Raw genomic sequence first — 15,000 nt, 5'->3', positions numbered from 1 at the left:
TCCTTTCTCGTTGGTCCTCCTGCCGGTCCTCCTGCCAGTCCTCCTGCTGGTCCTCGTCTTTTCTCTAAGCCAGCGGTGTCAAACTCAGTTTCTCTAAAGCCCCGCTCAGACCAAAGGGTCACACTGGGAAATGAGAATCACATCCAGTGTAGCCCTAGGGCCCTATTTTAACGATCTGAGAGCACGGCGTGAAGCGCCTGGCGCAGGTGTGTTTAGGGCGTGTCCTAATCCACTTTTGCTAGTTTGACGGCAGGAAAAAAGGGTCCGTGTGCCGGGCGCATGGTTCAAAAGGGTTGACCTTAGTGTCTTCATTAATCAGAGGTGTGTTTTGGGCGTAACATGCAATCAACCAATCAGAGATCATCTCCCATTCCCTTTAAAAGCCAGGCGCGTTTGGACCTTGGAGCATTGCTGTTATGATGGAGGATTTGCACCGTAATATTTGTATTTGTAATCTTCTGCGTGTGTGTGTGTGCTGCTGTGCGTCCCTGTGTGTGTGTGTGTGTGTGTGTGTGTGCTGCTGTGCGTCCCTGTGTGTGTAACAAGCATAGTGTGCACGTGCTGTGCACGAGCCTAGGAGCATTTTACTAATGCTCTGTTAAAATAACAATGAAATGCTGCGTTATTGACTTTAGACCAGGTTTTTGTTGGTCAATGGTGCCATCACTTCCTGCTGCCTCAAGATAGCAATACGCCCAGAATGCACCTGAACACACCTCCCTGTAAGACCAGCATGCCCAGAATGCACCTGAACACACCTCCCTGTAAGACCAGCACGCTCAGAATGCACCTGAACACACCACCCTGTTAGACCAGCACGCCCAGAATGCACCTGAACACACCTCCCTGTCAGACCAGGACGCCCCCACGCCCCTCTGTGATTTGGATATTGCACTAGTCCATGTTGCGATTTCGATACAATTGGCGATTAATTGTGCAGCCCTACAGCTGATGTGATCCAAACATTCCCAGTAGCAGGTAACCCTGAATAACGGAGTCTTTTAATCCAACCAAACACCTTGTGTAGATACGTTGGAGAGTTTCTGTCCCACAGAATCCCACGTCTTGTTTTTGTCCCAGGGGATCCACGCCGGCCGTACCCGACTGACCTGGAGATGCGCAGCGGGATGCTGGGTCACATGGCCAACCTGCCGACCAATGGCGTGAACGGACATCTGCCCGGTGACGCTCTGGCTGCTGGGAGGTTGCCAGGTCAGTGTATTTTTTTATATATATATATATATATATATATATATATATATATATATATATATATATATATATATATATATATATATATATATATATATATATATATACACAAATACAAACCTTAACGGAAGGCTTTCTTTCCCCTTTTACAAACACACACACACACACACACACACACGTTTGTTTCACTATATTTGTGGGGACCCGTCATTGACATAACACATTCCCTAGCCCCTTACCCTAACCTTAACCATCACCACTAAATGCCTAACCTTAACCCTTACCCTCACCCTAACCAGAACCTCATTCTAACCCTAATCCTAAAACCAGGTCTTAACCCTCAAACAGACCTTTAACCTTGTGGGGTCCAGCATTTTGGCCCCCAAAGCTGTGCAGACCCCACAAGTATACTGTATTCCCCGGTTTTTGGACCCCACGAGTATAGTAAAACAAGCACATACACACAGACACACACACACATACACCCCGACCCTGCTATTCTCGACACACACCAACACACAAGTATAAACTTCAGGCCCCTTACGAAGGCTATGGAGAAAGAGTGTGCATGAGTGTGACACCTATCCCTAAGCCGCACTGTGTGTGTGTGTGTGTGTGTGTGTTTTACTATATTCGTGGGGTCCAAAAACCAGGGAATACAGTATACTTGTGGGGTCTGAGTGAGAGAATCTGTGAATCCACAGACTAACCTCTGTCTCTCCTCTCGCTCTCTCAGACGTCCTGACGCCTCATTACCCCTGGCAGTCCTCGGACGTCTCCGTGGGGATGCTGCCTCCTCACCACGGCAACGATTTCGGCCTGGAGCCACCGGGTCACAACAAGGAGAACGAGGACGACGTGGAGGCCATGTCGACCGATTCCTCCAGCAGCAGCAGCGACTCGGACTGACAGTGTGTGTGTGTGTGTGTCTCTGTGTGTGTGTGTCTCTGTGTGTGTGTGTCTCTGTGTGTGTGTGTCTCTCTCTGTGTGTGTGTGTGTGTCTCTCTGTGTGTGTGTGTGTGTGTGTGTGTCTCTCTCTGTATGTGTGTGTGTGTGTGTGTGTCTCTGTCTATGTGTGTGTGCAAAATCAACACTTTAAATCTCGTGTTTAAACTAAACAAACTGCAAATAACTTAAACCCAACTTGGACGATTTGGGTTTAAGATGGACCCTTCATTCTAGACTTCTACAGAAAGATATCATTATTCTTCTTAAAATACCCGACTGGAGATCCCAAACCTGTTGCTCTTCTGTGTTTGAAACTGAAAGTGTGTGTGAGCTGTGTGTTCTACGTATAGAGGGAGTTGTTGTTATAACGAAACAGGCAAATGCTGTTGTTGTGTAAATACGCTTGTACATACTCAGCCTTGTAAATAAACACTTTTTGAATAGAGACTGTGTGTTTGTGGTGATCAGGTTCCTTGTGTTCACTTCCCGTCGACCGTGCAACATTTTGTTTTTCTGGGTCTAAAAGTAAAACCATTTGGTCGTCGTTTTTGTCACTTTTTCCCCAAATTGTTTTGTCACCTTTTTAGATGTTTTTGAAACCCCTAATACTGTCTTTTATACAGACCTTAGTGGTCCCCTAATACTGTATCTGAAGTCTCTTTATACAGACCTTAGTGGTCCCCTAATACTGTATCTGAAGTCTCTTTATATAGACCTTAGTGGTCCCCTAATACTGTATCTGAAGTCTCTTTTATATAGACCTTAGTGGTCCCCTAATACTGTATCTGAAGTCTCTTTTATATAGACCTTAGTGGTCCCCTAATACTGTATCTGAAGTCTCTTTTATATAGACCTTAGTGGTCCCCTAATACTGTATCTGAAGTCTCTTTTATATAGACCTTAGTGGTCCCCTAATACTGTATCTGAAGTCTCTTTTATATAGACCTTAGTGGTCCCCTAATACTGTATCTGAAGTCTCTTTATATAGACCTTAGTGGTCCCCTAATACTGTATCTGAAGTCTCTTTATATAGGCCTTAGTGGTCCCCTAATACTGTATCTGAAGTCTCTTTTATATAGGCCTTAGTGGTCCCCTAATACTGTATCTGAAGTCTCTTTTATATAGGCCTTAGTGGTCCCCTAATACTGTATCTGAAGTCTCTTTTATGTAGGCCTTAGCTTGTATGGACAGATGCAATAAGGGTATCGATGGTTACACCTTCGCGCAATACAGAGAGGATACGTTGTATCACAGGACACAATAAGACAACTGATCAAAGGGTTTGATCCTGAAGGAGTGGAGCTCAGGCGCTCCAAGGATGTAACCCATATCTATGATGCTGCCTACATGGCAGCTGGCATGGCGGACAGTTGCTCTAATGTGATTAAGATATTATTTCACTTATTATAGTATTCTCGAAATGCAAAATAAATAAAAAAAACTATCTTCCTCCTTATTTTTTTCCCTTTGATGTGGCCCTAATGCTCCGTCGTAACAACCTTTGTCCTATGTCCATTGTTCTGAAATATGGACCTTACATAACAAAAAATATGAGTTCATATTTACAAAAACTCAAAGGAAATGCAAATACTTAGTTTCTTAAAACTTTATGTTACTGAAAACATGTCAAAAAATGTTTCCTTTTACGTCCTTGACCCAAATATAAGTTCAGTCAGTTTATTTGGATTAACACTCATAATTCCAGGTTGTTTTTCAGTAATGATTGTGTTAATTTAGGTGAAAGGCTAGAAGGAGGCTATATTTATACTGTGTCAAGGCCATGACATTGCTGCCTTCAAACACTCTATGTAAACTCCCATTGTCAATGATTGTCCTTGTTTATTGTTTACAAAGGAAGAGCAAAAGATAGGTTTTGTTTATATTTAAACAACTAACTGGTAATGATTGTGTTTCCTCTTCGTGTTCGACACATTTTCAGTAACTGAATATTTTTTCAGTCATGTTTACTGGGTTTCATTTTGAGATAATTGAATAATTTCCGACAGCGCTTGAAGGCGGCACTAGGAAAGCCGACTTTGCAGTTCACCACGCATGCGCGTTAATCACTCCGCTCACGAAGAGGGAGACATGGCGACGTCCCTGATCTGTAGCCGTTTGACGGCTAGCCTGAGGAATTCAGGGGCTAGAAACTCTATCAGCTCCGCTTCCAAGGTGAGTGTGTGACCTTGTTGAAGCGAAGGTCTCCAGCTTCCGGAGCAGGTATCTATGACAGCGCTGTACCTTCCTTAAAGACTACAATTTCCCCAAAAACCGACAGGGTCAAATCTGACATTAGCACCATAGTTGTTTTGGCTAACATGCTAACTAGCTTGGAGCTAACGGCTGGCTGTCACAATGAAGTGATCCAGAAACCAGCTAATCTACAAAATCTATTTTTTTCCATATTCCTCCGCTTATTCTGGCTTATCTGTGTGTTGTTTTAAACGGTGTTAATGGAGGTGAAAGTGCGCGATGTACCAAGCCGCGGAGCTCTGCGCATGCGCATCTGTCCCGCTGCGTCTTCTTGTTGAAAGTTAAAGCCTCGCTGCAGAGAAAGGCTGTCAACAACAACAGCAGTTTACAGTTACAAGAACAAACAAGTCACTGTGGGTGGAAACACAAAAGTCCCAAGTATTGTCAGACACAGTGGGCGGAAGAAGTATTCAGATTACTGCTGTAAAAGTACTAATACCACACTGAAAATACTCCTACAAGTAAAAGTCCTGCATTACAAAAACCTCAGTGAGTCGATGACATTGTGTGACGTCAGCTTGTTAAATGTGAATATGTTCTAGTTTCTTCTCTCCTCTGACAGTCAACTGAGTGTGTGTGTCTGTGTGTTACTGTGTGTGTGTGTCTCTGTGTGTTACTGTGTGTGTGTGTCTCTGTGTGTTACTGTGTGTGTGTCTCTGTGTGTGTGTGTGTGTGTCTCTGTGTGTGTGTCTCTGTGGGTTACTGTGTGTGTTACTGTGTGTCTGTGTGTGTGTGTTACTGTGTGTCTCTGTGTGTGTGTTATTGTGTGTGTGTGTGTCTCTGTGTGTGTGTCTCTGTGTGTTACTGTGTGTGTGTTAGTGTGTGTGTGTGTTACTGTGTGTGTATGTGTGTCTCTGTGTGTGTGTGTGTGTGTGTGTGTGTTACTGTGTGTGTGTGTGTGTGTGTGTCTGTGTGTGTGTGTGTTACTGTGTGTGTGTGTGTGTTACTGTGTGTCTCTGTGTGTGTACTGTGTGTGTGTGTGTGTGTGTGTTTCTGTGTGTCTCTGTGTGTGTGTGTGTCTGTGTGTGTGTGTGTGTGTGTTACTGTGTGTGTATATATGAACTGAAGGACTTTGAGTTGTTGATAAAAACAAGACATTTGAGAGACTAATGAGACTCAAACCGATAAATGGATTTTCAAAATAGTTGGCGATTAATTGAACCCTTGTGTTGTCTTCCCGTCCACTGCGCAACGTTTACTTTTTTCGGGGTCAACATTTGAAATGAACCTAATATACTTTCTGTTCACCCTTTCGGTCGTCACTTTTTGCTACTTTTCCGGATGTTTTTCCCATATATTTATGTCGCTTTGCTGCTCTAATTGACATTTTTCATCGATTAATCTACAAAGAAAATAAATAGCAAATATGTAAAGTATTATAGTGACGTAAACATCACTGCCTGGCACGTAAACGGCACCAAACGGACCAATCGGGCCGTTTTATGGCAGTTTGCAGATGACGTCTTGACGAGATGTCCGAGCAGCTGAAAAGAGGGCAAACAGCTGTGGGGTTCGAGCCAGAAGTATCTTCTAAAAGCCGACACCATGTTGGAATTCCTTCCCTTTCCTGTCTGTCTCTGCCCTGGTTTGATCCCGCTGTAAGTCGGGGCATCTGTTGTGTAAACAGTGATGCAGTATTTGCACCATCACCTCCGCCATTACTACCTAGGGCGGCACGATATGAGGACAATATGTGATACCGTTGTTGTAGTATCTTGATAACGATATAAATAATCAGATATTAAGCAGTTCTGCTGCTTTCAGTATTCTGATAAAATACAACAAACTGCTGGTTGAGGTTAAAACTAGTGAAAGGAAATCCTTTCTAACTTTCCGTTATTGAAGACATTGAACATTGAGATGAATATAAAAGGCTGCACTAAAACAAGAACGGTATTACGAACGGTAGTATATACAGCTACACAGCGGGCCGACAATCGGCCGTCGGACAGCCTGGCGAGGTCGGTGACTCGAGTCTGGTCGGTGTGTTCGTGCCGTCGTCCGTTGGAGGAGCCGTCGGCGTTTATTTGGGCCGACCTGACATGTTCAGTCAGAGGCGGGACAGTCGGGACTCGCCAGGAAACGAGCGGGACGAGCGTGACTAGAGTCTCTCAACATCTGATGAACATCTGTTAAACTGACCTTTGTTGATGTGAGATGAAGACAGACTCAGCAGCTGCACGGCCTGTTTCTCTCTTAGAGACGCCATGACTGGAGAAACCAGACCCACGTGACGCGTTCGTCCAATCAGCTGCCGGTTTTCATTCTTTGGGCGACAACACAGATTAGCGCCGCCTGCTGTTATGTCTCGTATTACGTCTCGTCTCTTCGGCGTTCTGAGGCACTTTTAGACCGACTCGGGGAGACTGATCAGCCACGCTGGCTTTCCTGCCGACGGTCGGCCGTCTGGTCGGTGTGTAACGGCCTTAAAGTGCAGTTTTCTGCTGATATTTTCTTTCGACTGACAAAAAAATCTCTGAGTGCCTTTCCCGATGTGTTTATGGCGCTGGTTGACATCACGATGACGATGAAAAAACGATATATTGTGCAGTCCTTCTACTTCTGTATTTTCCCCAGATTGTGGTATTTCTGACTCTGTTTGAGAAACACTTGAACAAACTGTCTTACTCACGTTTCCTGTCATGCTTGAACCCTCCTGGTGTCCTCGGGTCTAATTTGGTCTAACACACACACACACACACACACACACACACACACACACACACACACACACACACACACACACACACACACACACACACACACACACACACACACACACACACATGCACACACACACACGCACTCTCACACACTCTCTCACACACACACACACACACAGACAGACACACACACACACACACACACTCAGACACACACACACACACACACACACAGACACACACACAGACAGACACACACACACACACACACACACACACACACACACACACACACACACACACACACACACACACACACACACACACACCTCACTCACTCACTCACTCACTCACACACACAGTCACTCACACACACACAGACACAGTCTCACACACACACTCACTCACTCACACACACACACACTCACAGACACTCACACAGACACTCACACACACACACACATACACTCACACTCACACTCACACACACACACACACACACACACACACACACACACACACCCCCCCCCCCGATCCTAGTTTTACCTGTGCAGGTTAATTACACACTGTGTCTGTGTCTGAACATTTCTCCTCCCGTTGGTTTCCAGGTTCTCGGAGGTTCTCCGGGTCTGTTCGGAGGCCATGTGTCCCAGCAGCTGCAGCAGCAGAGGAACCTCTCCCTGCATGAGTACATGAGCATCGGGCTGCTGAAGGAGGCCGGCATCGCCGTGCCTGCCGGCATGGTGGCCAGCTCCTCAGAGGAGGCCTACTCCGTGGCCAAGCAGATCGGTAAGTTTCACGCCGCCGGGACCAAGTCACAGTTATCGAAAATAATATCAGTATCAAACACAGTTTAGATGGTTTATTGTCATTCAAGCATGTTAATATCCCTACAGATGATTTTTTTGGAAAAAGCTGTGAAGGAACTTTAAATTAAAGGAGACCTATTATACTTTTCTGTATTTTCTGTCATATCGCTTAAGCCTAGTTCAGACCAAAGACTCAGCTGGTGGAGTCTCCAGAGGCTGGTTTTAGGACGTAAGAGACGTCTCCTAGACAGCTGGTGGAGTCTCCAGAGGCTGGTTTTAGGACGTAAGAGACGTCTCCTAGTCAGCTGGTGGAGTCTCCAGAGGCTGGTTTTAGGACGTAAGAGACGTCTCCTAGTCAGCTGGTGGAGTCTCCAGAGGCTGGTTTTAGGACGTAAGAGACGTCTCCTAGTAAGAGACGTCTCCTCGTCAGCTGGTGGAGTCTCCAGAGGCTGGTTTTAGGACGTAAGAGACGTCTCCTAGTAAGAGAGGCGTCTCCTAGTCAGCTGGTGGAGTCTCCAGAGGCTGGTTTTAGACCGTAAGAGACGTCTCCTAGTCAGCTGGTGGAGTCTCCAGAGGCTGGTTTTAGACCGTAAGAGACGTCTCCTAGTCAGCTGGTGGAGTCTCCAGAGGCTGGTTTTACAACGTAAGAGACGTCTCCTGTTTCTACAGCCAATAGAGACGTCAGCTGGTGGAGTCTCCAGAGGCTGGTTTTAGGACGTAAGAGACGTCTCCTGTTTCTACAGCCAATAGAGAAGTCAGCTGGTAAAATCAGCTACAAACTATAGAAATAAAAGTATCCATAATCCATTTTATTTTTATGTTACAAACAGCTGGTTGAAATGGCAGAGTTTTAGACGGACCTCAACGAGCGCCCGAGAGCACGGTAACGTTATACGGTGGATCGAGATAGGGAGAGACTGAAGAGCGAGAGCGAGCGCCCAGCGGCGTTAGAACAAAGCCGCGAATCAGAGAAATAAAACGTGTTTTCGCTGATTCATCACTAGAAATGTAACGGTAGCAAGCATCTCACTATCGCTAACGTTCTCCACATTCATATTCAGGCGAAACAAAAGATATATCCAGCGACAAAGAGTCGTCTCGTCCAGAATCTTTGGTCTGAACTGGGCTTAATGTTACAGTGTCGGCTGCTCGTGTTAAACGTGGCCAAAGCCTCAAATGATGACGTTAACGTACTTGAAACACGCATGATGTCATATGGAGCCGGGTTTCTATATATGGTCATCTGCTCCAAGCAGGCATGTTACTGCGGTGTTTACGTTGCACACCCTGCTACATGTACCTAGATGCTAGGGTTGCACGATATTGACAAAATGTGATATTGCGATAATGAGCGTGAATATTGCGATGTCGATATTCATTTCGATATTCCTACAGCATGTATAAAAACACAAAAGTAATGGCAAAACGCATCAAAATAGATTTAGCGGAACATCAAAACAACAGGTTTTACACATACGTTGTACCACCATACGGCACGGTTTGCACAGTGCTTTAGCTTGAGCAACATCTGGTGGCTTCAAGCCAAAGTACTTCCACGCTGGCGAGGAGGCATTACTTTTTGCTACTACCATTTTCTCTTCAATCTCCATAGTTGTGTCGTCTCCCTGAGCTAAACTCATGTTCTTGTGTTTCTCTCTCTTCCGCCCCACACACTTGCTTCGCAGTTCGCACTCCATGTCCTTTCGCTTTCTCTACCTCCCTCTTCACTCACGCTGTCGAAGTGTGCACGTGTGACAGGGCAACTGGCCGATGAAATGTGCAGCTGTGCACACACAGCCACCGGTGCATCTCTCCATGAAATAAACAGAATATCGCTTGCTCTTCGGGACATTCTTGATATTAATATTGCACAACGGGATATTGAGTCGATATATCGTGCACCCCTACTACATGCTAACGACACGACGAGACACAACGAGAAAGCTGTAATATTGGCTGCCGTTGTTGTGATTTTCTCCCAGGAGCAGCAGCCGTGGTCAGTGTGAGAAAACTAAAGTGTTTTTGAATGTTAAAGCATGTAAATAAATACAAGGATGAACCTGAAAATGGTAAATACTAGGTCTCCTTTAAGCGTTTGTGAACCTGTCAACATGTTGATTCAACTCCGTATCTCTCTGATCAAAGATTTTTTAAACTGTCAAACAAGACAACACATCCGACCAGACATTTGTTGCAAACTTCCGGGACTTGACGGCTTCTACGGACATGTTTCAGTAGCTATCACCAGAGTATTAAGGTTCTCCGCCGAGCTTTAGTTCTTAGTGACAAACCCACAAAGTTTTCTGACCCTTTTGTGTGAGTTTGTTTTACATTAGCTGTAGAGTATGGGGCCGGACACACACTCGGTCTAAACATAGCTGCCTCCTGCTTCAGTGGTGTCAGTTAACACACGGCTTAGCTACACAATTGCAGCAGAAGTTGCACTGATAACATGGCTTTACGGAGCTGTACTGAGAGTTCACTCGCTCTCATAGCGTCATTTTCAGAGAAAGGGCTGTAAAATGCCACTGTACTCTACTAAAACAAAAAAAAAAACACGACCAAGAGATGCAAAAAGAACTAAAAGTCAGCTCTTTGAGAGTCTTTTCAGTTCCCAGGGGTTCTTGTTCCTATGTAGACGGGGTGGGGGGGCCTCTAATGTGTCTGTGTCCAGGGGCCCTTTGTCTCATAATCCGTCCATGTTTCCAGCTCGTTATTCATCTGTTCGGCCCCAGCTTTACTGTTCAGGTTCACTCTCGGCGCTCTCACAGCGCTGTTTCCAGAGACGAAGCTGCAAACCAAAAGCAGCTGAAAAGAGAGAATAATTGGACTGATGTTTATCACAAAGACTCCTAAGAGGAAACATTACATTTTGAGTTTTTTGGGCTATTTTGAACAATTCCCAGCGCTAACTACTGCAATGACTTCATTTGGCTGAACTAATCGATGGATGTTTCAGGTACGAAGGACCTGGTGGTGAAAGCTCAGGTGCTGGCTGGGGGCCGAGGAAAGGGGACGTTTGAGGGCGGACTGAAGGGAGGAGTGAGGATCGTCTACTCGTAAGTAGTCTACGTCCACGACCTTCCACTTCCTTGATTGTTCAGGTGCGCCGGGAAGTCGGCTGTATGTCGAGCTGTGTGGACTAGCTAGACCTTCCTCCGCAGCTCTGTGGAGGAAGTGAAACAGAAGCCCTTTGTCTTTTGCGTCAGATCTCTGGTCTGTGAGCTTTTTTTTTAAAAGATTATTTTTTGGGCTTTTCCGCCTTTAATGGACAGGACAGCTAGGTGAGAGAGAGGGGGGGAAGACATGCAGGGAATCATCACAGGTCGGACTCAAACCCTGGACCTCTGCGTCTCTGCATCAACCTCTAGGTATATGTGCGCCTGCTCTACCCACTGATCCAACCCGGCCTTGTGGTCTGTGAGCTTTGGGCTCTGGATATTGAACATGTTGGTTGTCTCAGTCAATATATCTGACAGAGAGAAGAGCTGCTGATTGCAAGCTTCTGTAGATCAATTGATTAAGAAAAACTCCCCAAAACAAACACCTTTTTATCTTGGGGAAGAAAGGGATGAAAACATCAGAGGGTTGTGCATTATTCTCCTTCAGGCTGCATGTCGATTCCTGCAGTTAGACTGTTTTGGTTTTGTTATCCCGTAGCCAGAAGCTCTCCAAAAGTCAATCAGGGGCGCCCGGATAGCTCACCTGGTAGAGCGGACGACCCATATATAGACGTTTACTCCTCGACACAGTGTGGTGGAAGATTTCTGTCAACGGACTGGTCAAGTTACACAGCACGCATATCTCAGAGTGCAGTGGAAGAGACCTCAAAGTAGCACTCAAAGACAAGAGTATATATATATTTTTGCAGAGGAACAGCATCCTGTTTGCAACAGGATGAAACCAGGAAACATCTTGCTGTAGCAGAATAAAACAATAAGAAATCAGGACACATCTGGGCGCACGCGTCTGTGAGTCACTTCTCTCATGCAGTTATTTTTCATCTATGTCAACATGACCTTTCTGTCCGAACTAAAACATCCCATTACAGCAGCGGGCACGGGTTCAACTCCGACGTGCGGCCCTTTGCTGCGTGTCATTCCCCCCCCCCTCCCTCTCTCTCCCCTTTCATGTCTTCAGATGTCCTGTCAATAAAGGCCTAAAAATGCCCCCAAAAATAGTCTTTAAAAGTCAATCAGATGGCTGCTGATATTCTGAAGGCTTGGTCATACGGTGTCGCGCAGGCCTCCATAGATGTCGCGCAGGCCTCCGTAGATGTCGCGCAGGCCTCCGTAGATGTCGCGCAGGCCTCCGTAGATGTTGCGCAGTGGCCTCCGTAGATGGCGCGCAGGCCTCCGTAGATGTCGGGCAGGCCTCCGTAGATGGTGCGCAGTCCTCCGTAGATGGTGCGCAGGCCTCCGTAGATGTCGCGCAGGCCTCCGTAGATGTCGCGCAGGCCTCCGTAGATGTCGCGCAGAGGCCTCCGTAGATGTCGCGCAGAGGCCTCCGTAGATGGCGCGCAGAGGCCTCCGTAGATGGCGCGCAGGCCTCCGTAGATGGCGCGCAGGCCTCCGTAGATGTCCGTAGATGTCGCGCAGGCCTCCGTAGATGTCGCGCAGCAGGCCTCCGTAGATGGCGCGCAGGCCTCCGTAGATGGCGCGCAGGCCTCCGTAGATGGCGCGCAGGCCTCCGTAGATGGCCCGCAGGCCTCCGTAGATGGCCCGCAGGCCTCCGTAGATGTCGCGCAGAGGCCTCCGTAGATGTCGCGCAGAGGCCTCCGTAGATGTCGCGCAGAGGCCTCCGTAGATGTCGCGCAGGCCTCCGTAGATGTCGCGCAGAGGCCTCCGTAGATGTCGCGCAGGCCTCCGTAGATGTCGCGCAGGCCTCCGTAGATGGCCCGCAGGCCTCCGTAGATGGCCCGCAGGCCTCCGTAGATGTCCGTAGATGGCCCGCAGGCCTCCGTAGATGGCCCGCAGGCCTCCGTAGATGGCCCGCAGGCCTCCGTAGATGGCCCGCAGGCATCCGTAGATGGCGCGCAGGCCTCCGTAGATGGCGCGCAGAGGCCTCCGTAGATGGCGCGCAGGCCTCCGTAGATGGCGCGCAGGCCTCCGTAGATGGCGCGCAGGCCTCCGTAGATGGCCCGCAGGCCTCCGTAGATGGCTTGATGATTGCAGTATTCTCCGAAACACCAGAGGGTGATCTAAACAAAATAAACTGTAAATAAGCAAGAAGTAGTAGAGAAGAAGGGAGCGAACGTAAAGGAAAGCAGGCTGCCTGGCAGCGAGTTTTTTCTTTTGCAGGATGGTAGTGGAAGACTCATGAATATTCATTAGGGAACTCATCCCTGATTGGCTAACCCTGACATTCTTACCCTAAACCATAACCAATCCCACCAGAGCAGGCGACAAGTACTAGCCATTCAGAGGGAGAGTAGGGCGGGTTCTTCCCCTACCATCCTGGCAACAGTAGTAAACACAGACTTCCCACCAAACATTACATTTATCTGCTCTAATCATTAACATGACATCTCCAAATCTAAATTACTTCCTGCCTCTAACACTGTTAACATCTCTCTAACACTCTCCAGCCAAATGTTTCTTTCTTCCCCAGTGTGGTGTGTCTCTCTGACAACATATTGAAGGCTGTTTGCCTCCCTGTTGTCTGTACGTGAAGAATGCCCCCATTTTTCGTGAGCTGAACTCAAAGATCTAAGACTACACAAAGCCTAGTTCTCTCAAATGTTGGAGAGAGAGAGAGAGAGAGAGAGAGAGAGGGACAGAGAGACACAGAGAGAGGGACAGAGAGAGACAGAGAGAGAGAGGGACAGAGAGACACAGAGAGAGGGACAGAGAGACACAGAGAGAGAGGGACAGAGAGACAGAGAGAGAGACAGAGAGAGAGAGGGACAGAGAGAGAGAGAGAGGGACAGAGAGAGAGAGAGACACAGAGAGAGAGAGACAGAGAGAGAGAGAGAGAGAGACAGAGAGAGAGAGAGAGAGAGAGAGAGAGAGACAGAGAGAGAGAGAGAGAGAGAGAGAGAGAGAGAGAGGGAGAGAGAGAGAGAGAGAGAGAGAGAGAGAGAGAGAGAGAGAGACAGAGAGAGAGAGGGACAGAGAGAGAGAGAGAGAGGGACAGAGAGAGAGAGAGAGAGAGAGAGAGAGAGAGAGAGAGAGAGAGAGAGAGAGAGAGACAGAGAGACAGAGAGAGAGAGAGAGAGAGAGAGAGACAGAGAGACAGACAGAGAGAGAGAGACAGAGAGACAGACAGAGAGAGAGAGACAGAGAGAGAGAGAGAGAGAGAGAGAGAGAGAGAGAGAGAGAGAGAGAGAGAGAGAGAGAGAGACAGAGAGACAGACAGAGAGAGAGAGAACAATGCTGAACAACATTTGAGAGAACCAGGCCTTTTGTGTACGTAGAAACAGTCTTAGATCTTTGAGTTCAGCTCATGAAAATGGAGGCAGAAACACAAGTGTTGTTTTATAATTGAGTGTAGATGTGAACGCCGCTGTCACCACGAACCTAGCTTTAGATTTCTCTCGTTAGATGTGAAAAGGAAGCAGTATTCTGTACATGGCGTCTCCTCTGACAGTCATCCTTTTCTTCTTCCTCTTCTCTCCAGGCCAGAGGAGGCCCGGGACATTTCCTCCCAGATGATTGGTCGAAAGCTGTACACCAAGCAGACCGGGGAGGCGGGTCGCATCTGCAACCAGGTGTTCATCTGCGAGCGCAGGTACCCTCGCAGAGAATACTACTTCGCCATCACCATGGAGAGGTCCTACCAGGTGAGGGGACGCACTCACACACCAGGGATTTCCCGCCATTGTAAGGTTCAGGTGCAGCACCCGAGCCGTGTTGGGCGGCGCCTGAAGCTGAATGGATGAAACTGAAAGACGTTTCTCAGACCTGGGGACAGCAGTCGGCTTCTTCAGCTTTAAGTTTGGTCTTTTAAGGCTTTAAGAGTGTGAATTATTATCTGCTCCAGCTTTACCAACGTCTCAGACACTTATGGTAACGGTCCACTGTGTGTGTGTGTGTGTGTGTGTGTGTGTGTGTGTGTGTGTGGGGGGAGGGGGGTACACGCGCGTGTGTGTTTGTTAGTTAGTATATGTGTGTGTG

General features: G+C 47.3%; 2 protein-coding genes across 3 annotated transcripts in view; both read left to right on the top strand.

Moving 5' to 3' along the window:
* med4 (mediator complex subunit 4) overlaps positions 1–2,171 on the top strand; it is a 7,463-nt gene extending 5,292 nt beyond the window's left edge. The window contains exons 6-7 of the mRNA XM_078245203.1: positions 1,081–1,212; positions 1,949–2,171. Coding sequence (XP_078101329.1) covers positions 1,081–1,212; positions 1,949–2,121 — 305 coding nt within the window. The 3' untranslated portion in view covers positions 2,122–2,171. The remainder of the gene's footprint in view (positions 1–1,080; positions 1,213–1,948) is intronic.
* A 2,056-nt stretch (positions 2,172–4,227) lies between these two features.
* Positions 4,228–15,000, top strand: part of sucla2 (succinate-CoA ligase ADP-forming subunit beta) — a 24,728-nt gene continuing 13,955 nt past the window's right edge. For both annotated transcript variants that reach the window (XR_013501233.1, XM_078245200.1), the window contains exons 1-4: positions 4,228–4,332; positions 7,685–7,865; positions 10,845–10,944; positions 14,504–14,666. Coding sequence is in view for 1 of the 2 variants with exons in the window: in XM_078245200.1 (XP_078101326.1) it covers positions 4,249–4,332; positions 7,685–7,865; positions 10,845–10,944; positions 14,504–14,666 (528 nt within the window). In the remaining variant the exon portion in view is untranslated. The remainder of the gene's footprint in view (positions 4,333–7,684; positions 7,866–10,844; positions 10,945–14,503; positions 14,667–15,000) is intronic.

The sequence above is a fragment of the Sander vitreus genome, unplaced genomic scaffold (assembly GCF_031162955.1).
Source record: "Sander vitreus isolate 19-12246 unplaced genomic scaffold, sanVit1 ctg409_0, whole genome shotgun sequence".
Classification (NCBI taxonomy): domain Eukaryota; kingdom Metazoa; phylum Chordata; class Actinopteri; order Perciformes; family Percidae; genus Sander; species Sander vitreus.
This window is presented reverse-complemented; position numbering and strand designations above follow the sequence as displayed.